The 22,811-nt window shown below is 45.3% G+C and overlaps 1 protein-coding gene across 1 annotated transcript in view; it reads left to right on the top strand.

Moving 5' to 3' along the window:
• DCDC2C (doublecortin domain containing 2C) overlaps positions 1-22,811 on the top strand; it is a 110,400-nt gene that overhangs the window by 38,387 nt on the left and 49,202 nt on the right. The window contains exons 4-5 of the mRNA XM_090032575.1: positions 11,060-11,191; positions 14,858-14,995. Coding sequence (XP_089888701.1) covers positions 11,060-11,191; positions 14,858-14,995 — 270 coding nt within the window. The remainder of the gene's footprint in view (positions 1-11,059; positions 11,192-14,857; positions 14,996-22,811) is intronic.

Raw genomic sequence — 22,811 nt, 5'->3', positions numbered from 1 at the left:
ACTGACGGGCCTATAGTTGCCCGGGTCCTCTCTCTTCCCTTTTTTGAAGATGAGGGCCACGTTAGCTATCTTCCAATCATCTGGCACCTGGCCCAAGCACCACACGTGCTCTTAAAGCTATTCCAAGGGCCCTGCAATAACCCCAGCTATCTCCCTCAACACCCTGGGGTGGAGAGCATCTGGACCCGCTGACTTGAACACATCCAGCCCCTCCAGAAGCTCTCTAACCCAGTCGCTCCCCAACCTGAGGTCTGGAGGCGTTCCCCTTGAGTCTGTTTTGCATCACAGTGGGGAAGTCCTGGTCCCTGCATAAGAAAACAGAGGTGAAGAATTGGTTAAAGAGATCCGCTTGCTCCTCTGGCGCAACCACCAGATTGCCCAGCATACTTTGCAGGGGCCCCACATTACCCAGTGTCTTCTTCATCCTCCCTATATATTTGAAAAAGGACTTTTTATTATCCTTGATTTTGGACGCTAGTCCTAGCTCTATGTCCGCCTTAGCTTTCCTGACAGCCCTCTACAGGCCCGAGCAGAGGAGATAGTACTCCCCTTCCACCGGAGTACGCTGCCTTTTTGACAATCCGGCATTCCTGGATGCCTTTGGTGAGCCGGGGGGCTTTCAGGCACTCTTGTCCCCCTTGCTTCCTGTTGGGATGGACACCGCTTGGGCCCTGAGTATCGTTTCCTTAAGGAACGGCCACTCATCCTGGACACTGAGTTCCCCTGCCCTCAAGGACCCCAGCGCCTCTCCCACTAGTCTCCTCAACTTGTTGAAGTTGGCCCTCCTAAAGTCTAGGGCTACCATCGTGCTGCAGGCCCTTGACACCCTGTGCTGGATGGTGAATTCCAGCAAGCAATGATCGCTATTGCCCAGGTGGTCAAGAACCTGGAGGCCCCTTACCCATTGCCTGTGGCCAGGACCAGGTCCAACAGGGCATTTCCTGTGGTGGGACCATGCACCTCCTGAATTAAGTGGAGGTCCTGTATCTCAGCCAGGAACGTCCTGGAATGGTCCGACCTGGTTGACTGTTCCTCCGAGCAGTTGGAGGAGGAATCACCCATGACAACTACATCCCTTGCCTTAAGTGCCCCTGCAAGCTGGCCCGAAAATTCCCGGTCCAGCTCCTCCCCTTGGTTGGGGGGTCTGTAGTAGACCCCCACCGTCAAATCACTCTCCCCACAGCCCCCTTGAATCTTGACCCAGAGCACTTCAGCCTGCCCTTCCTCTGACCCCATTCTGCTGGCAGAGGATGTGTAGTGCTCCTTGACATAGAGCCCCACACCCCACCTTTCCTTCTTTCTCTATCCCGCCTGTAAAGCCTATAGCCCCTAATGCTTACTGCCCAGTCGTGGGACGAATCCCACCACGTTTCTGTTATCCCTATGACGTCTGGGTTTGAACTAGCTATTCTGAGGGCTAGTTTCTCCTGTTTATTCCCCATACTACGAGCATTGGTATATAGGCATTTAAGGCCTTGCAAGACTGTGTATGCCACCCCCTGATTAGGGAGGCTGTCTCGGCCCCTGTTCCTTGCCTTAGCACTCCTTGCCTTAGTCACCTGTCTTGCTCAGATGGCATCTCCTCGTCTTCCTGGTGCCCCCTCCCCCAGCGAGGTTAGTTTAAAGCTTGCTGTACGAGATCAGCCAACCTGTAAGAGAAGACACGCTTGCCTTTAGGAGAGAGATGAAGCCCATCCCACCCCAGCAAGTCCCCTGCCCGAAAGCATGGGTCATTATCAAGGAACCCAAGGCCTGCCTGGCAGCACCAGCTGCATAAGCGCTGGTTGACCTCACCAGTGCAGGCCTTGTGTCACCGTCCCCGCCTACTCACCGGAAGAAGAGAGGAGAATACCACCTGCGCCCCCGTCTCCTTCAGCTTGTCTCCCAGAGCCTCGAAATCCTTCATAATGCGATCAGGGTTGCCCCTGGCCCCGTTGTTCGTACCCACATGGATGACAACCATGGGGTACTGGTCTGCAGGTCAGATGTAGGCCGGGATCCTTTCCGTGATGTCCCTGACGCGAGCCCCAGGCATGAAGCAGACCTGTCGTGTCATGGGGTTGGGCCGGCAGAGGGGACCTTCCAATCCTCGTAGGATGGAGTCTCCAATGCGAGGACCTGGTGTTTCTTCCTCCTCGTGTTCACTGTCCGCCCATTCTCTGTCACGTGGGGAGTGGGATCGTCCCCGCTGGAGGCAATTCCACTGTCCTTCTCTGTCACAGCTGCCAGGGCATCAAACCTGTTCCCCAGCTGAACCTGGGGAGCTTACACCGCTCTAGGCCTAGCAGCTCTGGATTTGGGCACCTCCTTCCACTCCTGCATTGGATGCGTCTCCTGTAGGGGCTGTACAGTGGGTGACCGGGCCTGCAGAGAACAGAAATAGGCATCAGTTTCAACCTCTGCATCCCTGATCCCCCTCAGCCTGCTCACCGCAGCCTTAATACCTACTAGTTTTTTTTATGACCCTTAATTTTTGCATTATAACAATAAATATTAAATTCAATTTACTTTCTCTTCACCATTTAGTATTTTATAGACACTTACCATCTCCCTTGTCAGGTGTCTCTTTTCTAAACTGGATAGGCCTAGCTTTTTTAGTCTCTCCTCATATAACAGCCTCTACATGTTTTTCATAAATGCTAGGGTCGGAAGAGACCTCAATTGATCGTTGAATCCAACCCCTTGCCTGTGGCAGGAAAAGGTGATGGGGTCATGTGACCCCAGCCAGGTGCTTGTCCAGTCTCTTCTTGAAGACCCCCCCAAGGTAGGGGAGAGCACCACCTCCCTTGGAAACCTGTTCCAGATTCTGGCAACCCTAACCATGAAAAAGTTCTTTCTGATGTCCAACCTAAATCTATTCTCTATCAGCTTGTGGCCATTGTTTCTGGTTATTCTAAGGGGTGCCTTAGTAAACAGAGCATCTCCTATTTCCTGCTGTTGCCCCAAGGCCCAAGCCCCCTGCCCTGGTGAATTTGTATACTGCCACAAGATCCCCCCTCAGCCTTCTCTTGCGGAGGCTGAAAAGGTCCAGATCCCTCAGCCTTTCCTCACAGGGCCTTCTGTGCAGGCCTCTAACTATACAAGTGACCCTCCTCTGGACCTTCTCAAGGCTGTCCACATCCCTCTTGAATTGGGGGTGTGTGTGGAAAGGTCCCCCGCAGGCGATCCTGCTGACCCGTAAGTGGCAGGGGCACACCACTGACACTTCTGGGACAGTACTGGCACTTCTGGCAGAGCCCCCACTCCCCAGCCAGTGCTGTCATTAGGGGGTACCAGTGTTCTTGCCTGCCCCCCCGTCCAGGAGCGCTCATTGACAGGGGGTGCAGCAGCGCTCTCAGGGAGTGCAGGAGCACTCCCGTGCATCCCCTACACGTCACCACCATTTACTAAGGCACGACAAACTGCGGTTAGCTCTGCTAATTACTTCGTGACATTGACGACTCATATTCATCTTGGAGTTGACAGCGACTCCAAGATCTCTTTCCAGTGCTGTGCTGCTGAGAAGGTCACCTCCCAGCCTATAGGTGTGCTAGTGATTCCCTCTCTTTAGGTGCAGCACCTTGCACTTGTCCTTGTTGAACTGCATCCTATTTTCTGCCCACTTCTCTAACCTAGTCCCGTAGTTTGGAGTCTTCTGCAAATTTGGACAGAGTGCTTTCCATGCCCTCATCCAGGTTGCTGATGAAGATATTGAACAGCTCCAGCCCAAGGACTGAGCCTTGGTGACCCCACTGCCTACATCTATCCAGGTCGATACCAACCCGTCCACCACCACCCTCTGGGTACGACCCTTAAGCCAATTTGCCACCCACATGACTGTAATTATCTGTGGCACAGCCATTCAATTTCTTTATGAGAATAGGTTGGGATATCATGTTGAAGGCCTTCTTAAAGTCCAAGTAGATGACTTCTATCTTGACTCCTGCATCTAAGCATTTAGTAACCGAGTTATAGAAGGAAACAAGGTTAGTCAGGAAGGATCTACCTGCTATGAACCCATGCTGGTTGCCCTTCATCAGTATATTACCTGCTGGACTCCTACAAATGTGATCCTTGATAATTTTTTCAAGGATTTTCCCGAGGATAGAGGTGAGACTAACTGGTTTATAGTTACCCAGATCCTCCTTCCTCCCCTTCTTGAAAATAGGGACCACATTGGCCCTTTTCCAGTCCCCTGGGACCTCACCTGAGCACCATGAGTGCTCAAACAGCCATGCAAGTGGCTCTGCTATGATACTGGCTAATTCTTTCAGCACCCTTGGATGGAGCTCATCCGGTCCCACTGACTTAAACACATCTAGCCCTTCCAAGTGTCTCTTTATTATGTTGGTGCTAACAGTGGGCTAGTGTTCCTCCTGCTTCTATCTGTAATGCATTTGGGAGATTTGTCTAGATCTGTGTTCAAGAATACAGGGGCAAAAAACTCACTGAAGAGCTCTGCTTTGTCCCTCCTATCTGTCACCAAATGTGGATGTGGCATGGATTTTTAAAGGAGCATAATACTTTCTGTTTTGTTTACCATTCCCTTCTTAATAACAAGTCCTAACCTTATATTTAGAACACTTAACCTCATAGTCAGAAAGTTATTCCTAACCTCCAACCTAAATTTCCTCTGATGTGGCTTGAAGCTATTATTCCTAGCCCTGTCCCATGCAGGCACAGAGAAAAGCCCATCTGCCTCCTCATAATCATCCTTCAGGTCTTTGAAGACCATTATCAAGTTCCCCTTCAGTCTTCTCTTCTAAAGAGTTCAGACTAACCAGTTTTCTTGGCCTTTCTGCATAAGTCATGCATTCAAGGCCTATAATAATTTTTGTTGCTCTTTGCTGGACTTTCCAAACTGTCCACATCTTTCATGAAGCGTGATGCACAAAGGTGGACACAGTACTCCAGGTAAGGCCTCATCACTGCAAAATAGAATGGAAGAATCACTTCCCTTCATTTGCAACTGTTAATACAGCTCAGATGCCATTAAGTTTTATTGCAACAAGAATACACTTTTGACTTGCATTCAACATCTGTTCCAGGTCCTTCTCGGCAGTACTGAAGCCTAGCCAGTACAGTTCAGTCTGTATTTATGCAATAGTTCCATCACAAATGCAGGACTTTACACTTATCCTTTTTGAATTTCATCTGATTGTTTTTATCTCTAGTTTATCCAGGTCATTCTGAATCCTAGTCCTACCATCCACAATGTCTCCACTCAACTTAGTGTCATTTACAAATTTGCTGTGTATACATTCAATCTCATCATCCAGTCATTCATGATTAGTCTTTCTTGGGTAGATTCTGATAACAGAACGTTGGGGTGGATAGACAGATTAAGTCATCAAATACATTTCCATGAACATTCCATACTGCACTGTATTTTCTAGTGCATTGTTTAAATATTTCTAGGAGTGGATGCTTCAAATCATGATTCAGGAAATTATCCTGCAATTATTTTATTTCCCACCATCAGGAAGTTTTTTCAGTATATTTTTCTTAATTTTATTCTATACAAGTTATGCCTTTTTGTAACATATTTCAGAAGATAAGCATTCTTAAAGTGTTACTGTCTCACCACTTTTTTTTTTGTAAATCCAGTTCTGTTTTAATGCATGATCTCTGTACTTTATATGAATGTACTAGAAATTCCACTAGATGGCCCCAAATATCTTTGAAAGCTAACTTGTATTATTTTTAAATTTTCTTTTGAACTGGCATTCAGGTATAAATATTTGCTCTTGATTAAAATTTGACATACTTTACTAGAACTCATACTAAGTTTTTTCAGTACTTAAAAAAAAATTAAACATGCCTGTCTGAGAAGCTTTGAGTATATCACAATATTTTTACCTACAGAGAGAATTGTGAATGCATATATAATTCAAATGTGCATTCACAAAATATGGTGTCCAGATGGTTTTGCAATAACAAGGAGTAAAGGGACAAGGTAAAAGTTAAAGGGATGCATGGAAGCCATGCCAAACAGGACATTTAAAACTGAACTGGACAAACTGGAATACATTAATAATTAGCAATTAATAAAAGTTTATATTGTCTTAACTTGTTAGCTGCCTCATGTTACATGTTTCAAGGAGAATGTAATGCAATACCATGTGTGATATAATGGAACTGTGAGGATGGTAGAAGAGAGAGATTTTGAAGTACAATAGAGCAGTGGCTCTCAACCTTTTTTGTATCAGGACCCATTTGTAAACATTGATGGCCAGTCCTGACCCAGTGCCCCTCACTCCCGACTTGGTGCCCCCCACCCCCAGGTCCCAGCCCCCCCAGTGTGTGGGACAGGGTGTGGGGCATTTGGGGCATGGGGAGCCCCAAGCAGCCCCTTCCAGACTTGAACTACGCCATCCTGTAAAGGAAAAGCCATGGTTTCCCACATTTTTCTCCTTTAAAGGAGAATCCATTTTTAAAGTTTGTTGATCCATTTTTAAAGTTTGTTCAGGACCCTTTCATATATTCTTGCAACCCACTTTTAGGTTGCAACCCATGGGTTGGGAAGAACTGCATGAGAGCAATACCCAGTTTTGCAGTACCCAGTCAGCATAAAGACTAAGTACAGACAGTCAAAAACCCCCAGGCTGATTCAGTCTTTGTAGGTTTCTGTATAGTGCATAGATTGAACTGATAATAAAGTGAAACTGACATTTACTTTTGAAACCCGAAAGGCAGCCAGACTGATCCAGTGGCCCATACCAGTAGCTGGGGGGAACTAGAGCACATCTCCCAGCTTCCTGGCCACTACTGAAGGCACCCAAATGCAGCCCAGGGCTCATCCTTGATTGGCTCCTCAGCACACCCCCAGCCCCATACTATCCCCACCCAGGGGGGCCAGGCCCTCCAGCCCAGGGCTGGCTGGATCCCCCAGCCTCAGTGGGGGTTCCCTACCTCTGGCAGGGCCCCCGAGAAGGGGTTCCCTCCTCCCATCCCTTAACATGGGCTGTAGGGCTTGGTCCCATGCCCACAGGTGAGAGAGGAACAGTTCCTCCAGCCTGGGGCTGGCTGGATCCTGTAGCCTCAGAGAGGGTTCCCTGCCCCTGGCATGGTCTTCTGCACCCTACTCCAGTGCAGAGAGGGGATTTCCCTCCCCCCACCCCTGTTCCATTCCTCAGTATGGTCCTGCAAACATGGCAGCACTTTAATTAAAGCAGCCACTCTGCCCCTGTCCAGTCCGGTGCAGGGCCCAGGCCTGCAAGACCATACTGAGGGATGGGACGGCTGGGGGGGGAGGTAGGGGGAAATCCCCTCTCTGCACCACTCGGAAGACCATGCCAGGGGATGCTAATGCATGAGATGCAGAAGCCTGCTGAAGTGTGGTGATTGTCATGCTCAAGCAGACTCAATTGAGTCTGCTCTGACATGCTGTAATTTCAGTGTGTTGGAGCAGCCTCTGTGCTTTTGTATAGGTGCACTGTGAAAAAAGGGAATTGGGGCCAAGGGAACTCAGCTCTGCTCTCTAGGCTGCGGAAGTGGGGGTGGTGGTAGAGGCAAAAGCCTGGTAGAGGGGGCTTTCCCATCTCTGTGCCCTACAGACCCCAGCTGGTCCTGGGCTAGGGGTATGTGTTCCATGCGCCCGGGCTCCTTGGATGCAGGGCAGCTAGCAAGGGGTAGTGCTAAGGCAGGTCCAGCCTGGCTTGAGGGTCTGTGGAGGGTGGGGTAATAAGCCCCGCAGTGGGGCTTATCACCCTAGTCCTTGTGCTGTGCAGACCCAGGCTAGAGGGGCTTGGGTTTTGTTCCCCTGTCCCCCATCCTGCCAGGCAGAGGCTATGCAGAGGCTAGGTCTTAGAGGCTTTACTGCTTCAACTCTGTGAAATCAGGGGGCAGGGCCAGGCCTGCTCTTTTGGAGCAGCCCAGGCTGCAAAGCATCCTGGGATGCTGGGGGATTGTGAGCTAACTTGAATCAGGAGGGGATCTGGGACAGAAGTTCCATAAACTGATTTGACATAAATCAGTCAAGTCTAATACTACATCCCTCCAGGTTTATTTTAAACCGGTTTTGAACACAGAAGAGTAGATTGGATGCTTATCTTGCTGGGGTCCTATGACCCTGGCTGACTTCCTGCTCTTTGGGTGAGGGGCTGGACTCTTCTGAGGTCCCTTCCAGCCCTAATGTCTATGAAATCTATAAAATTTTGGAAGTGGTTTATATTCACTGAACTTCTGTTCTGTTACAGGTTTAAACGCGTTTCTGTCACTTAAATTGGTTTAAGTGCAACTTCTGTCCTTAGAAAGTGGCTGATTTAACAGTTCAGTGGAAAGTATTTTTCATATAGAAACACACTGTTGATATAAAAGCTAGCAAAGCTGGCTCCTATGCCAGGCTTCTTCTCTGGCCTGGGGTAAGGAGTTTGTCTCCAAAAAACTACATTTCTGGTTCAAGGTCAGTTATTGACCTAAAGTCTCTGGTAATAGTTAGATCAGGCTCTGAGCTACTGTAAACAATTACAGGAAAAGTGACTGAAACTTGTTTCTTGTATCTGCGTTTTTTCTGGAGAAAGCTTGTGGTAGAAGACTGAGCCCATAATTATAGTTATAAGATTACTACCTTCCCAGTGCTGCTCAGTACATTTGAACAGTTTTTGTGTGCATTTTTGTACACACAAGGAATTAAATAGATGTCTGTTGTACCTCTGGTGGGAACCACAATATCAGTGGTAGTGTAGGGCAATGTGGTAAAGTTCTTCTGCAAGTAGGTAATGGATCTTGAAAGGAGAGGTCTTCAGAGAGTAGGGAAGCATCTTCATATTGGGCCAGGGTGACTTTAGCAGCCATGTTTTATATGGAACGATATGATTATTTGTGAGGACAGAGAGGAGGTTGCAGTATTATAGAGAGAACACAAGGATTTGATAAGTTTGGTGCTGATGTAGTGGAACTTGGATTTAGAGCACTGGCTGAGTTAAAAGGAAAGAAAGAAGAGAGCAACGGAATGGAAGAATAAAAGGGGGAAAGGAAACAAGGTTTTATTGGGATGAAAATGTCCTAAGTAGAGTAGTTTTCAAGAGGAGGATGGAAGCATGTGAACCTAAACACTTTTCTTAGGTGGTAGCAGTAAATACACTTCAGTGAATACTTTAGACATTAACTATGCTTAAAATCTTAAAACTATGGAATCTGGCACTTCACACAGAAAGGCTGTGTGGCATTTGTATTAATTGAAGTCAACAAAAAACAATGCTTGAATAGAATCTGCAACATGTTTTGTAACATGGTTCTTCCACGCACAGTTTTGTATTTTGGATGTGCTAATGGTTCCAGGCAGAATCATGTATGTAGGGCAGTTTGGTGCTGTGATACAAACATGTCTACAAATAATAGGCCAATGCTTTTCCATAGCTTAATATTATGGTTAATGTGATAAAATCGTAAGTTGACACTCATAACCTGAGTGTCAGCTTACAAAATTAATAAGAAAGTAATAAAATGTGTTAAACAGAATTTAAAGAACTAAGTAAGATTCTATAGAAAAATTAAGGTCAGAATGAATAACAGATCATATAAATAGAAGTACAATCTTTTAATTAATGTTTTTAACTTAGCTTTTTTGAAGAAGAGAGGAGCTCCCATTTCTCTCCCTGGTTTTGTTGAACTGTCCTCTGCTACACATAGTCATCTCCCAAGGCTCATAGATTTCATAGATTTCATAGACATTAGGGCTGAAAGGGACCTCGGGAGATCCAGCGTTTTGGTCGCTTTATTAGCCGCAGCATCACATTGCAGGCTCATGTTCATCTTGTGGTCAATGATTACCCCCAAGTCTCTTTCTTCTGTAGTGCTAACCAACGTAGCACTGCCAAGCCTATAAGGGTGCTGCAGGTTTTTCCTCCCAAGGTGGAGAACCTTGCATTTTTTGGTGTTAAACACCATGAGGTTCTCATCTGCCCATTTGCTGAGCTTGTCCAGGGCAGCCTGGATCACCCGCCTATCTTCTGGCGTGGATGCTTTGCCCCAAAGTTTGGTGTCATCGGCGAACTTGGCCAGTCCACTCCTGACTCCAATGTCCACATCGTTAATGAAGATGTTGAACAGTATGGGTCCCAGGACAGAGCCTTGAGGGACCCTACTGGTCACAGGGCACCATGATGAGTGGTTGAAAGGGTGAGCTCTCCCTATGCTATTTCAATGCCTGCAGGATTCTAAGGAGAAATCCTGTTGTCTACAACAGAATACCCCGTGTCCTCTGCAGCGATTAGAGCTAAAACGAACAGTGAGAACATTCTCTCCAGTTAGCCTCTGCTTGGGCTGCTTCTGTTGGCTCTACTCCCCACTGATAATGGAAGACTGGAGTGTCAAGTTCATCCGGCCCCGTGGGCACACGGAGTGGCCTCACATTCCAGATCTGGAGTGGGTGCTGTGTGTGTTCGCATTTTGGAGTGGTGAAGCAGCCACCGCATGCAACGCAGCCCTTGTACAGGGAAGCTGCTCTGGGGCTCCAGGGCTATGCAGCACAGCTTTGCAACTGAGGCTCTGGGACCACGCAGTACAGCCCTGCAGAAGTAGCTGTAGGGCTGTGCTGCATACGGCAGGGCTGTGTGGCACAAGGCGGCAATTCCAGGATGTGACTTCGAGCAAGTACTGCATGCAATGTGTGGAGTCGTCCAGCGTGCCTTGCATGCTGCCTATGGTTTATTATTCAGCACGATTTTCTTCTAAAAATGAGAGTCAGCCAAAATGTGATTCAGTTACTCTTACAATGGTGAGTAGGACACATTTTCTAATATGGACAGCAGTGAAACTAACCAATTGAGTTTATAATCTCTTTTAAAGACTGGGACCTTATTTTCTGTAGAATTTTTGAGGGTACCTTTGGACAGCATGGAGAGAAAGTAATTGCATTTTCAAGACTTTATTTTTCTTGGGTTGTCCAAACAGAAATATTTCACTACTGAATTTTTGTGTTTATGAAATGGACTAACATTTAAGCGGTCTTGAAACCTAAGTGGTTTAAGTGCCACTAATGATTCTGACTACATGACGTTACCAAATTGATATATTTTTGTCTTTCCCTTTTCGTGTCTTTCATTACTAAAGAAACATGTATATTTTCCTTTGACAGTGTTTTTACAAATGGAGAAATTCTCGTCCCACCTGCAAAATTTCTCATACCCAGATTCACTTTGAGAAACTGGGATAGTGTCCTTGCGCTATTGAATGAAAAAATTTTTCCTCGTTCAGGAGGTGTTCAAAGGTAGGACATACAGTGTGTAATTTAATAAAGCTATTAAAAATCCTAAGTCTGACAGTTGAGGGTTCTTTCTGTTCATATGCTGTACTAGTTGTTATGTTCTTTTAATGTTGGGTTGATGTTCTAGACGTATATACCTGATTCAGGTAGTTTGGCTTCAAAGCTCTTGGTTTCCATTCAGATGAATCTGACTTGATTTTCTTTTAGGCCTACTCTGTAGAAATGTCTTTTCTGTGTGCAAACTTCTGTCCTTCCCTTAATTTAATGGTTCAGAGACAATACATACTTTTCAAACAGAACTCTTAAGGACTAGCTTTAAAATATAAAAACCTTTTAGTATTTACACCCAGAAAGTGTATTATAGCCTCCATGCATCGTTTAACTGAGTGGCTCAGGCTATCTTTCTCAGAGGGCCTCGTTACACCTTACACTGTGAGCTGCACAAATGTTGATGGGTGTTGGTGCTCGCTTCAGTTTGGATCAGTCACTTCAGGCCAGCAGGAACCTGGAGGACTGAAAGGTAAAAGGATGGAGAGGTTGCGGGGAGGGGTGGAGTGAGCCAAGGTATTGGGTGCTTGGGAGGGCCAGGGTAGGGGCGGAGCAGGTTGGGTGTTTACATGAAAAGGTGTAGCCTACATGTGACTGCATGTATAACAGGAGCTGAGTAGCATGAATCAGAGATGATTCTGCTCTGGAGTGGTGTAACTTGGAGCTTCATAACAAGTGCATAACAGTTTCAGGTGGTAATGTGTGGACAATCCAAGGGTTAAGAGCTCCAGGAACCACCCCAAATTACCGAGTAACAAGGCCCTTTGACTTCCTAGGAAAGTGTCTCATTCACATGTTTCTGAGCACGTGAAGTTTTGGCTTAAGATGGAAATTATTTGTAACAGTTACAAAATACAACTGATATATTTTCTCTTTTCAGTTTGCTTATGTCTATTAGGAACCATGCTTATTCAGAATTAGATCATTTTTCTGCTGTCCATACCCACCATGGTATATTATATGCATCTAACTGCAACTTAGAACTGTTTTTTAAAGCATTTCTGAGAATATACTACTTTTCACAAAGGACTAACTCTGTCCTAAGCTTGAGTTTTCAGCATAACAATTTTTTAATGTCTATGCTCCATGGACAAACATGTAGACAAATGTGTGGTCTTAAGAGTTAGATGACGGTCTTTACCTGTCTGTATGTAGAAATGTCTGATTTGTTTATACTACTGCAGCAGTTATGTCCAGTAGTTTAGATAAACTGTCACACTGTTGTGATAGACTTTGGACCGCTTCCTTTAAAATAGAGGGCAGCTTTTCAGCAGTTTTTTCTCTCTACCTGGCTCTCAATGTTCTGTTGATGTTGTATTGAAGTATGTGAAAGAAAATAGGGTTAGTCAAAGTAAGAAGAGGTAGTTTTGTCCCCATTTTTATGCCCAAACAGGTTAATGAGATTTACCACATCTTTTATAAGAAAATTCATTATTTTTCTATGATGAAGCAAGAATATCTTCAGCCACAACATAAGTTTTCAGGAAATTTGTCAGCTCTGTAGTAACTGGACTCTATTTAGTGGCACCCATTTGCTTCAGTTAAGAATCCATTCCTTTTTATCTGTTTATAACAAAATACTTTTCTATTCTTGCTATAGTTCTTGATCTATATCTATGGCTGTTCTTTTTTGTTTAATAAGAATTTGCTGCCCAGGGCTTTATAATCTATGGAGGTTGAGTCAAGGAAAGTTGATTTATCTTCCACGTTAACTAAATGTGTAAACTATGTGCGATAATTCTTCTGTTCTCTTGAACATAGCTGTGTGGAACATTAAAAAAAAGCCTGAAACCTGCACTACACTTGCACTACATGTTTCATTATTACGTTAAACCAGAGATGGGATAAATGTGTTCTACAGCCAGATCTGGCACACCACACCTTTCTATTTAGCCTGCAGGGCCCCTAAAAAGTTTAGAAAATTAATATTTATCTGCCCCTGGCTGTCTGTCAAAGATGACAGGAGTCAGGGGCAGTAGGACCCCGGGAAGCCACCAGAAGGACCAAGCAGCTGCAGAAGCAAGGCTAGACTGGCCTCACCCCAAGCCAGAAGCCCCATACCGAGCAGAGGGTTCTGACCTGGGATTGTGGGGCTGTTCCTGCCTCCCTGTGCTAGAGGGACATTCAGATAAGTTTGGGGGAGGAGAGCAGGAGAGGCAGGAGAGGACGGGAGGCAATTGCCTCAGTCCTCAGGGCCAGGCCGAGCCATCTGCTGCGGTCTCAGTGCTGCAGCCAGGAACCACATGGTGCCAGAGTGGCTGGCAGGTGAGTGAAGAGCAGCAGTAGCCATGGGCAGGAAAGCGGTGAAAGCGGCAGCAGGTGTGGGGGAAGAGGTAGCAAGCGGGCATGTGGAACACAGCGACCGCTGGGTGGGAGCATGGAGCCCACATTGGTGCGCCAGGGCCAGCATTGGCAAGGCCCAGAGCAGGGCAGCAGGAGTGCGGGGCCAGGCTGGCAGGAGCTTTGGAGCCGGGCTGGCTCCCCCTCTCCCTGCTGGCACAACCCAGCTTGTCTCCATAGAGCCCTGCCAACCCCCACCCTGTACTTCTGCCATTCCACTCTGGGCCCTGCTGGTACTGACCCTGTGCTTCCGTCTAGCTGTTGCTGTGCTCCGTGTGCCCGCTCTCTCCCACTCACCCTCTTGCTCCCACTCACCCCTTGCCTGCTACAGCCATTTGCCTGAGGCTGCCACTGCTTCCCTCACACCCCCTGCTAGTCACTCTGGCACCACGTGGCTCCCAGCTGCAGTGCTGAGCTGCAGGACACAGCAGAAGCCAGCCCGGCCCCTGTGATTCTTGGCTGGGTCTGTGCAATGCTGGCTGGGTCTGTCCAGCTCCTGCTGTGTCCTGCAGTCTCGGCTGTGCAGCTGGGACATAGTGCTGGAACGGCGAGCTGTTCTGGGGGGAATGGCGAGGCAGCAGAAGGGCAGTGGCGGCAGATGGGGGGAAGAGACTGAGAGCAGAAGCACAGGGTCACACCGGTTCCCCAGGGCCAGGAGCAGCAGGAGCACAGAGCTTGGGCTGGCAGGAACAGTGTGGGGGGCGCTGCCTGCTGCAGGGGGCTGTGGGCAAATCCTCCCTCTCCACACATGCCACAACCCTCCCTAGCCACCATCGCCCCATACACACACTCACAAACCCCATACTGACCCACACCACATCCACAGACACACTCACACCCTCTCCCACACCCCAGATACCCAGACCCCTCCACAATATACTATAGTAAGACTTCATTTTAAGCTATTATACTATCACCTCTATGTACACTACACAAATATATGTAAATCAGGACAAAAATATTTTTTGAAATCAAATGAATGAATGTTGTAATAAATGTTTGATGTTTAGAATATGTTTTGGTATTTTTCTGATTCCAAGATGGCAAACCCTTACTTAAAGGAGTACTTCTGGGGGGGCAAAGGGAGGGATTTCCAGTGGCAAAGGTCCCAAGATGACCAGGGGGTGGGGCATCTGTCAAGGAGTGGGGTTACCCTTGTGGCCCTCAATGGCTTGCCAAAACTTGGTAAGCGGCCCTATGCCCAAAATAATTGCCTGCTTCTGTATTAAACTCTATTAGTTGCAACCTCACAATATTTATATGTATTTCTTTTACTTACAGGTTATACACCCTGGATGGTCATGCTGTGTATGGCTCAGATAAGCTAGAAGATAATCATTATTATGTTGCAGGAGGCAAAGAAAAGTTTAAACATCTGCCATATTGGTGTTCTCCTAGAGTTCCTCCAGAGGTTCAGCGGTAAGCTCTTTCTAAATCCATTTTTATCTGGGAGGGTCCTGATATTGCAGGATTCTAAGCACTCTGACCACTACCTAGCAAAGACCTTAAATATATGCTTAATTTTAATCACATGAGTAACCTTGAGCCTATGGGCTTTGCTGGGTTAAGGTTAGAGCACTCAGCATCACTGATCTCATAGTTGCTTCCCTTACAACCGACAGTGTTTTGATTTTTTTGGATTCAGTGTATTGCCTTGTATTTCTCGGTTTGACTTATTCCAATAGTATTCAAGTTTCTGTCCATTTTAATGATTTTGTTTTAATTCTTGTGGGCACTTGAAGGCCTGACCCTTTTAAGGTCTTTTGCCACTATTAGTGCTTAAACAGAAAAGGCATGGTATATACTCTTTCTGTGATGCTGTGGTATATTTTTCCATAAGTAGCTTGATGCAGCTTCACTATCGCAACATCTCCCATTTTTATGTGTGCACATTGTCATAAATTTCTGAAACAAATATTGGCCAAAGAGTTAGCGGAGATGATTTAAAAAAGAACCATTCATAATTCATGTTGCTGCAGTGAAGATATATCTACATTTTCTCAGTTCTGTCTATTTTAAATCACAGCCTTAACACAGTATTCAAACATTTTGTTTTGCTTTTATGTTCTATGATTAATTTTAAATACAGTTATCTTAATGCCATTCATAGCTAAGATGGATTTTCCATTTCTATGCATTTCAGTTCCAGGATTATATTACTGGAACAATTCAAGAGCTTTTATTTTTTTAAAAAAATGTAACATATAATATTGTTGATATAATTATTAAATTAGTTTTTCCCTTGGGATTTCTATGAACCTTTTTCAAGCTATAGCAGACGTCAGTTAAAAAGAAGGTACTGAGGACCCATTTTTGATTTAGTTTTCTTGTTTTTCTGGAAGTGCTGAGTTATGCAGTTTCTATAAAGTATCTCTCTGGGATGTATGTGGTTGACTGCTTTGAACTGATTGGTATATTGAAAATATAGTTTGAAGTATTAGACAATACTTATGGATTTTCTAGAGACCTTTACTGTAGCTATTTTTCTGTCAACTTTTAAAAATTGTCATTATGCAAAGAAAAGAAAAGCATCCATCATTTTTTGTCTTATTGTAGAACAGAATGGTTAGTTCAGGCTGTTTAGCTTATTTTGAGAAAATGTTACATTCAGCACATTCAGTCGTTTGCTTTTTCCCTCTCTTGTGCTCATAATTTCATTTTTATTTTTATACTTCACACACAACTCTAAAACATTATTTTGCACTGGTTAATTGACGGAGCACATGGCTCAATGTGCCTTCTGATAGGATGATATGTGTTACTTCTTATTTCTTTTTGTGGATTTAATATCATGGTCAAGTCTGGTCTGAAGATTTAATTCACTAAAACTCACCTAGATTTACTTGCAGTTCATCTTGGAACTCTTGAAGTTGGGTAGGACCAGGGGCTAGATCCAATAAAGGACTCAGGATGAGATTAACGAAGTGCTTCTGCCCCTGAATCTTTGAAACTCACCTCTGGGAATAGATTTCAGAAATCCGAGATAGCCACTTAAGTTCCACATACTTTAAATGGAGAGTGTTAAATACTCTATCTCAGGGGTGTCAAACTCACTGTATGTACTGGGTCAGATCTGGAATGTGGAGCTTCTTGTGGGCTGGATCTAGCCTGGGGCAATGGTGAGGTGGCAGTAGTGGTTGCTGTGGTAGCAGTGGGGCAGATGGCCATGAGCCAGGTGGCTGCTTGCCATGGTGGAGGCAGTGTAAGCAGCAGCAGAGTATGCAGAGGCTATATGGGCATGGCCCTTGTTTGCTTCACCCTGCTGCTGGTGGCCATGTGCACCTGGGCCCCAAATTCTGTGGCAGGCTACTGCTTGCTGCTGGTTGCACCCTTAGACTCTCGCCCAGTGGTAGCTTGATGAGCTGGATGGAATGGTTCCATGGGCCAGATCCTGCCCACGAGCCATATGTTTGATTCCCTTACTCTTTCTCATACTGGCCCAATACTTTAGAGAGTTCCTTAAGTGTTCTTGGATCTGATGCTGAGTGTATTCTTACCTGAACCCATTTATTTTTTTATTAGTTTTCATTCTTCATCCTAATCTTCCCAAAGTGAGGCTGCTTATCATAAGAAATGGGTCAAATGGGCTTTTTGCTGCTATACTGACAAGGCAAAAATCCCTTTATCTCTTCTCAGTTTATGGGGTTAAAGCTGAGGGCAGCTCATTTTCAAATAACACTAGTCAGAGTGCATCACTGAATGCATTTCCATTTGCTCTGATTTAGCTCAGATGCCCATTCTTGAAGGTCAGCAACTTTATTTTATTAGAGTGCATCGAGCTCAATCAGATGACCACCTGGAGTTCTGCCACACACTCATCCAGCATTATTGACTGGATATGTATCCTGAATACATATATTTTAGTAGTTATTCTTCGTTTTTTGGCTAATAAATAATGATTTCTTATAATCATAATTATGAGTCTTTGCTGGAATTGGTTGCATGAATATCCTATTTGTGATGTCCACTCTTGATGTGCAATCTGGACTTTTTTGGACAGCAGTCTTCGCTGAGGTTGCATGTCCACCTGATTTATCTTCTCTCCCTCCACGTGAGCCCCCAAAGATAAAATAACCAGCCATGTTACTAAATCAGTAGTATAAATCCATTCAAGAAGGCAACCATTCTAAAAACATGAATTTAATTTGGCAAAGAAGTGTTCTTCCCTGGATAGATCTCTATTCCAAGTGATTAAAAGAACTAAGAAAGGTAGGAGTTAGGAGTTTTACTTAAATAGATTGCAGGATTGCTATCTCAAACTGCATATCAGACTTTGAGGAGACTCAAAGCCAGGGAGTAATACTATGAAAAGGGATGATCCTTTCTGTATCTCAACAAAGGAGGCACACAGATTGGGGTCTGTTTTAAATCCTGTTGTTATATGCTCTAGCACAGTGCTATTCATGTATTGGCCCTGTGCTGTCCTCACATGCCTGGATTGGCCTGTTCCAGAATGGCAGTAGTTTCTGAAAGGAGCAAAACCTTATGAAATGAGCTAATTAAAAATTTAAAAGTACCCCAAACCTAAAAAAAAAACCTTACTAGTGTGAGATAAAAAGATGAAAGTAGATTCCAGTACTGGATGAAAAAGTATGAAATCTCAGGCTTAGATCCTTGCATTGAATTCTGGGAGACTAGTTTCTTTAAAGGAACAGATAGTCCAGATGAAGGAAAATGCAAGATGGGTGGTCCTTTTGGTTTTATCTGATGAAGAGCCTGTTTCTTGCATTTCACAGGGTAGGACATTTTCTGGGCTTTACTGGGCCAGTTGACATCCTTGTTTTCATATTTGGGCACCATGGATTGAAAGATACAGGTCATGAACAGTTTCTGGCCCTGCCACCTTTTAAATCACTGCCCCCATCATTCAGCTGGGCAGTGCAGGTGTCAAGGGGAAGGCAGGTAGTTTGGCAAAACTCTCTACTTCTTCCCAAAAATAAAGACTGCTTGGTTTGGGGAAGAGGTAGAGGTGGTGGAAGCTATTCCCCTTATTTCCTGGATAAATCTGGGAGGGCAAGTGAGTAGTGGGGCAAAGTCCCTAGGTGGATTTTACTCTGGGGACATCAGTGTGAGAAGTGGGTAGGGAGCTTGCAGCACTGCTGCCTCTACTGGTCTACCGGATCGGATCTTTGAGAACTCCTGGCATTCTGGTGTAGTGCCCGAAGACTGGAAGAAGGCCAATGTGGTGCCTATCTTCAAGAAAGGGAGGAAAGTGGATCCAGCTAACTATAGGCCCATCGGCCTGACTTCTGTCCCAGGGAAGATCTTAGAAAAGCTTATTAAAGAGGCCATCGTAATGGACTGGCCGATGCCAACATCCGGAGGGATAGCCAGCATGGATTTGTTGCGGGTAGGTCTTGCTTCACCAATCTCATTTCCTTCTACAACCAGGTGACCTATCACCTGGACAAGGGAGAAGAGATTGATGTCATATATCTTGACTTCAAAAAAGCCTTCGATCTGGTATCCCATGATCACCTCTTGGCCAAACTGGCCAATTGTGGCTTTGGCTCCACCATGATCCGCTGGCTGGGAAATTGGCTCCAGGGTTGGACCCAGAGGGTAGTAATTGATGGAAGTCAATCATCATGGTGTGCTGTGACTAGTGGGGTCCCCCAAGGCTCTGTCCTTGGGCCCATATTGTTCAACATCTTCATTAATGATGTGGACATTGGAGTCAGGAGCCGACTGGTCAAGTTCGCCAATGACACCAAACTTTGGGGCAAAGCATCCACGCCAGAAGACAGGGGGGTGATCCAGGCTGATCTGGACAGGCTCAGCAAATGGGCAAATGAGAACCTGATGTTGTTTAACACTGAAAAATGCAAGGTTCTCCACCTTGGGAAGAAAAACCTGCAGCATCCTTATAGGCTCGGCAGTGCTATGCTGGCTAGCACTACAGAAGAAAGAGACTTGGGGGTCATCATTGACCACAAGATGAACATGAGTCTGCAATGCGATGCTGCGGCTAATAAAGTGACCAAAATGCTGGCTTGCATCCATAGATGCTTCTCAAGCAAATCCTGGGACGTCAATCTCTCCTTGTACTCGGCCTTGGTGAGGCCGCAGCTGGAGTACTGCGTCCAGTTTTGGGCTCTACAATTCAAAAAGGATGTGGAGAAGCTTGAGAGTGTCCAGAGGAGAGCCAGATCCATGATCAGAGGTCAGGAAAACAGAGCTTACGATGACAGGCTGAGAGCCATGGGGCTGTTTAGCCTGGAAAAGCGCAGGCTCAGTGGTGATCTGATGGCCACCTATAAGTTTATCGGGGTGACCACCAGGATCTGGGGGAACGTTTGTTCACCAGAGCGCCCCAAGGGATGACGAGGTCGAACGGTCACAAACTCCTGCATGACCGTTTCAGGCTGGACATAAGGAAGAATTTCTTTACTGTCCAAGCCCCCAAGGTCTGGAACAGTCTGCCATCGGAGGTGGTTCAAGCACCTACATTGAGCACCTTCAAGAGTAAATTGGATGCTTATCTTGCTATGCTTATTGTCCTATGACCCGAGCTGACTTCCCGCCCTTTGGGTGGGGGGGTTGGACTCAATGATCTTCCGAGGTCCCTTCCAGCCCTAATGTCTATGAAATCTATGAAATCTACTGGACTCGTGGTGCCCAGGTGCTGAGGAGAGGAAGAGGGGAAGCAGTCCTGCAATCCCCCTAAAGTGTGAGAAGCCAGCAGGGAGTAGCTGACAACTTCTCCTTCTGTCCCCTCCTGGTCTGTGGTAGGGGCAGGAGCAGCTGCTTCCCCATACCTTCTTCAGACTTGTGTGACCTTGGTGTCAAGAAGATTGGCGCCTTTCCCTCATCTCCATTTCTTCTGGTCAGTAGGAGGAGTTAAACCAGGAGACATAGTACAAATGGTCCTTCTCCCAGAATAAACTTTCCCAGGACCAACTTCTCCTTGGTTAGAGGTGGCTCATATTTCTCCCAGAACAGCCATTTTTTGTCCAGGAGAAAGGGCATGAACACGTGTACACTTTTGGTTTTTACCAGGAGAACAATGATTTTCCTGGTAGAAACTGAATGTCTGTACATGGCCATTGTGTGATCTTGGGACAAGAATTCTGGCAGACTGAGCATGGGGATTATAGGATCCTCTGCCAGGACCAGCAGGTTGAATTTTAAAGGTCCAAACTAAGCCTATAAATAACACTTGGCTTCTGTTTTGTCTGATCCGCATCAGTGCCTGGGACTAAAAATCATATATTTATAGAGAAGTAGGGCTGGAAGGGACCTTGAGAGGTCATCTGGTCAAACTGTGTGCCTGAGGCAGGATTTTCCCTATCAAACCATCCCATACAAATCCATTATTTTTAACTTTTTATCAGAAGTACACGGTCAGCCCTGACATGACACCCAAGATATTACACCCTAAGTTGACACAGGTAAAGCAGGGGAATCACAGTGGCCAACATCCTGCTGCTACAAAGGTTGTTAAAAAATTCTAGAGAGTTCCCAGAAAGGTCATCACATTACCTGTTGAGAAGAAGGCATGGGGTAAAATTCCTTTCTGACCCCAAATATGGTGATTGGTCTGACCCTGAGCAGAGGAGCAAGACCTTCTAGCCAGGAAACTCTGGGTTTAAGTCCCAGCAGGAGCACTGGCACATCCCAGTCAAAGTCCATTCAAAAGTCCAGGAATGCCTAGGAAAAATATAGTCCTTGTCCAAAAATAATTGGAGAGTCTGAGTTCTTTGAAGCAGGATTGCTTATAGTTGGTATTGTTTTGTGTGATAAACACTCCTGAATATTTATGCAGTTTTCAGAACATTGACTAATGACATTTGGAAATACTATTTAAGATTGAAGACAGAGTAGATTTGCCTCTTATGGATTAACTAAATCAGTGATGCATAAGCTTTCAGAAGCCATAGCTTACTATTTGAGATGTTGTGAAGGTAGTGCTGAAAGCACAGCTTCTACATAGAAAGCAGTGATCAGAATATGAAGTGTAGGGAAGGGGGAAGGAGAAGGTGGTGATACTAATGGGAGAGGCAAGGTGGGTAGGAGAGAGAAAAACAAATTGGTTAACTGATTGAGAGGTAGGGTTAAGTTTAAAAAGGGGAGAGGGACTTGCTGCTTGGAACCTAGCAGCTGTAATTGTTATATGCTTATGAGCCTGTAGCAATGCATGTGCAGTTAAACCTCCTCAACCTTAACCCTGTTTCCTTCATAAAGGGTGCCTATACATATGCTCTGCAATGGGATGGAATGAGGGGGGTGGGGCACATTTTAATTAGAGTGGTTCCTTAAAGGGTCTCTAATTAAAATGCCCTCAGTGTCTCACCTATTCAGTGTCCCACATTTCAAAATGTGGCAAGAGCGCTTTAACTAAAGCTTGTTTGATGAGCTGTAGTTTAAGGAGCCCCACCGCCATTTTGAAACACAAGGTGCTGAATACATGAGATGCTGCAGCACATTTGAGCCTTCAGGTTAGAATGCTCCAGTAGAATTGAGTTGGCTCCGACATTTTCTAGTGAGAATGCATTGGAGCATGTGTAAAAGTGAACAAAGTTGCAGCGATTTAGTTTACTCGTATCACTGCAGGCTCATGCATACATGGGAGCTGCAGCATAAGAACTGTACTCTCTCTTAGCCTTTCACCTGTACATAATCTGGGCAGATCAGGGCCAGGTTGGTAGTGGGTGTGTACACTGTTTATTTACCATTTTTGCTAATACAGTAAAATTAACAAAAACATTATATATAATATGATCATATATTATTTATTATTTTACTAAAAGCATAGAATGAGGTGATCCATTCTACCAGTTTACATAAAATTAAAACAGAACATAATATATGATGATGCAAAAAAAAAAGAAGCAGCAGTGAACAATAAAATAAACAAAGGAATTCTATTTGATGTTGGCCCTTATGCTTTATTGAAGTAAATACACTTAAGGAGTATGGGGCAGGTTCTGAATTGTCTGAGAAGCTAAATTAAATCATTCTTGGTGGTCTTGCTTATTCTTTGAAGTTGTTACCCCATTTGAAGATCTTTTTAGGGACTTAAGTATAAGTGAGTTGATGGAATCATTCCAGTTCCTACTGGCTGCTGTTTACTTCCATAGACATCCAGTCACAGTGACTGGATTGTGTTTGAGCTTTGGGAATTGAACCCTCTTGTTCTTGCAGTTGATTCTTCCAGTCAATGTTTGAAGCACATTTGGTCATATTTTGTTTTCAGATGTTGATAGAATTTCTTCCTGTTGGCTTCTGTAGGGGC

Source organism: Crocodylus siamensis, chromosome 1, assembly GCF_052110815.1.
Source record: "Crocodylus siamensis isolate JL-2025a chromosome 1, ASM5211081v1, whole genome shotgun sequence".
Classification (NCBI taxonomy): domain Eukaryota; kingdom Metazoa; phylum Chordata; order Crocodylia; family Crocodylidae; genus Crocodylus; species Crocodylus siamensis.
The sequence above is the reverse complement of the archived record's forward strand: the minus strand, read 5'-3'. Positions and strand labels throughout refer to the sequence as shown.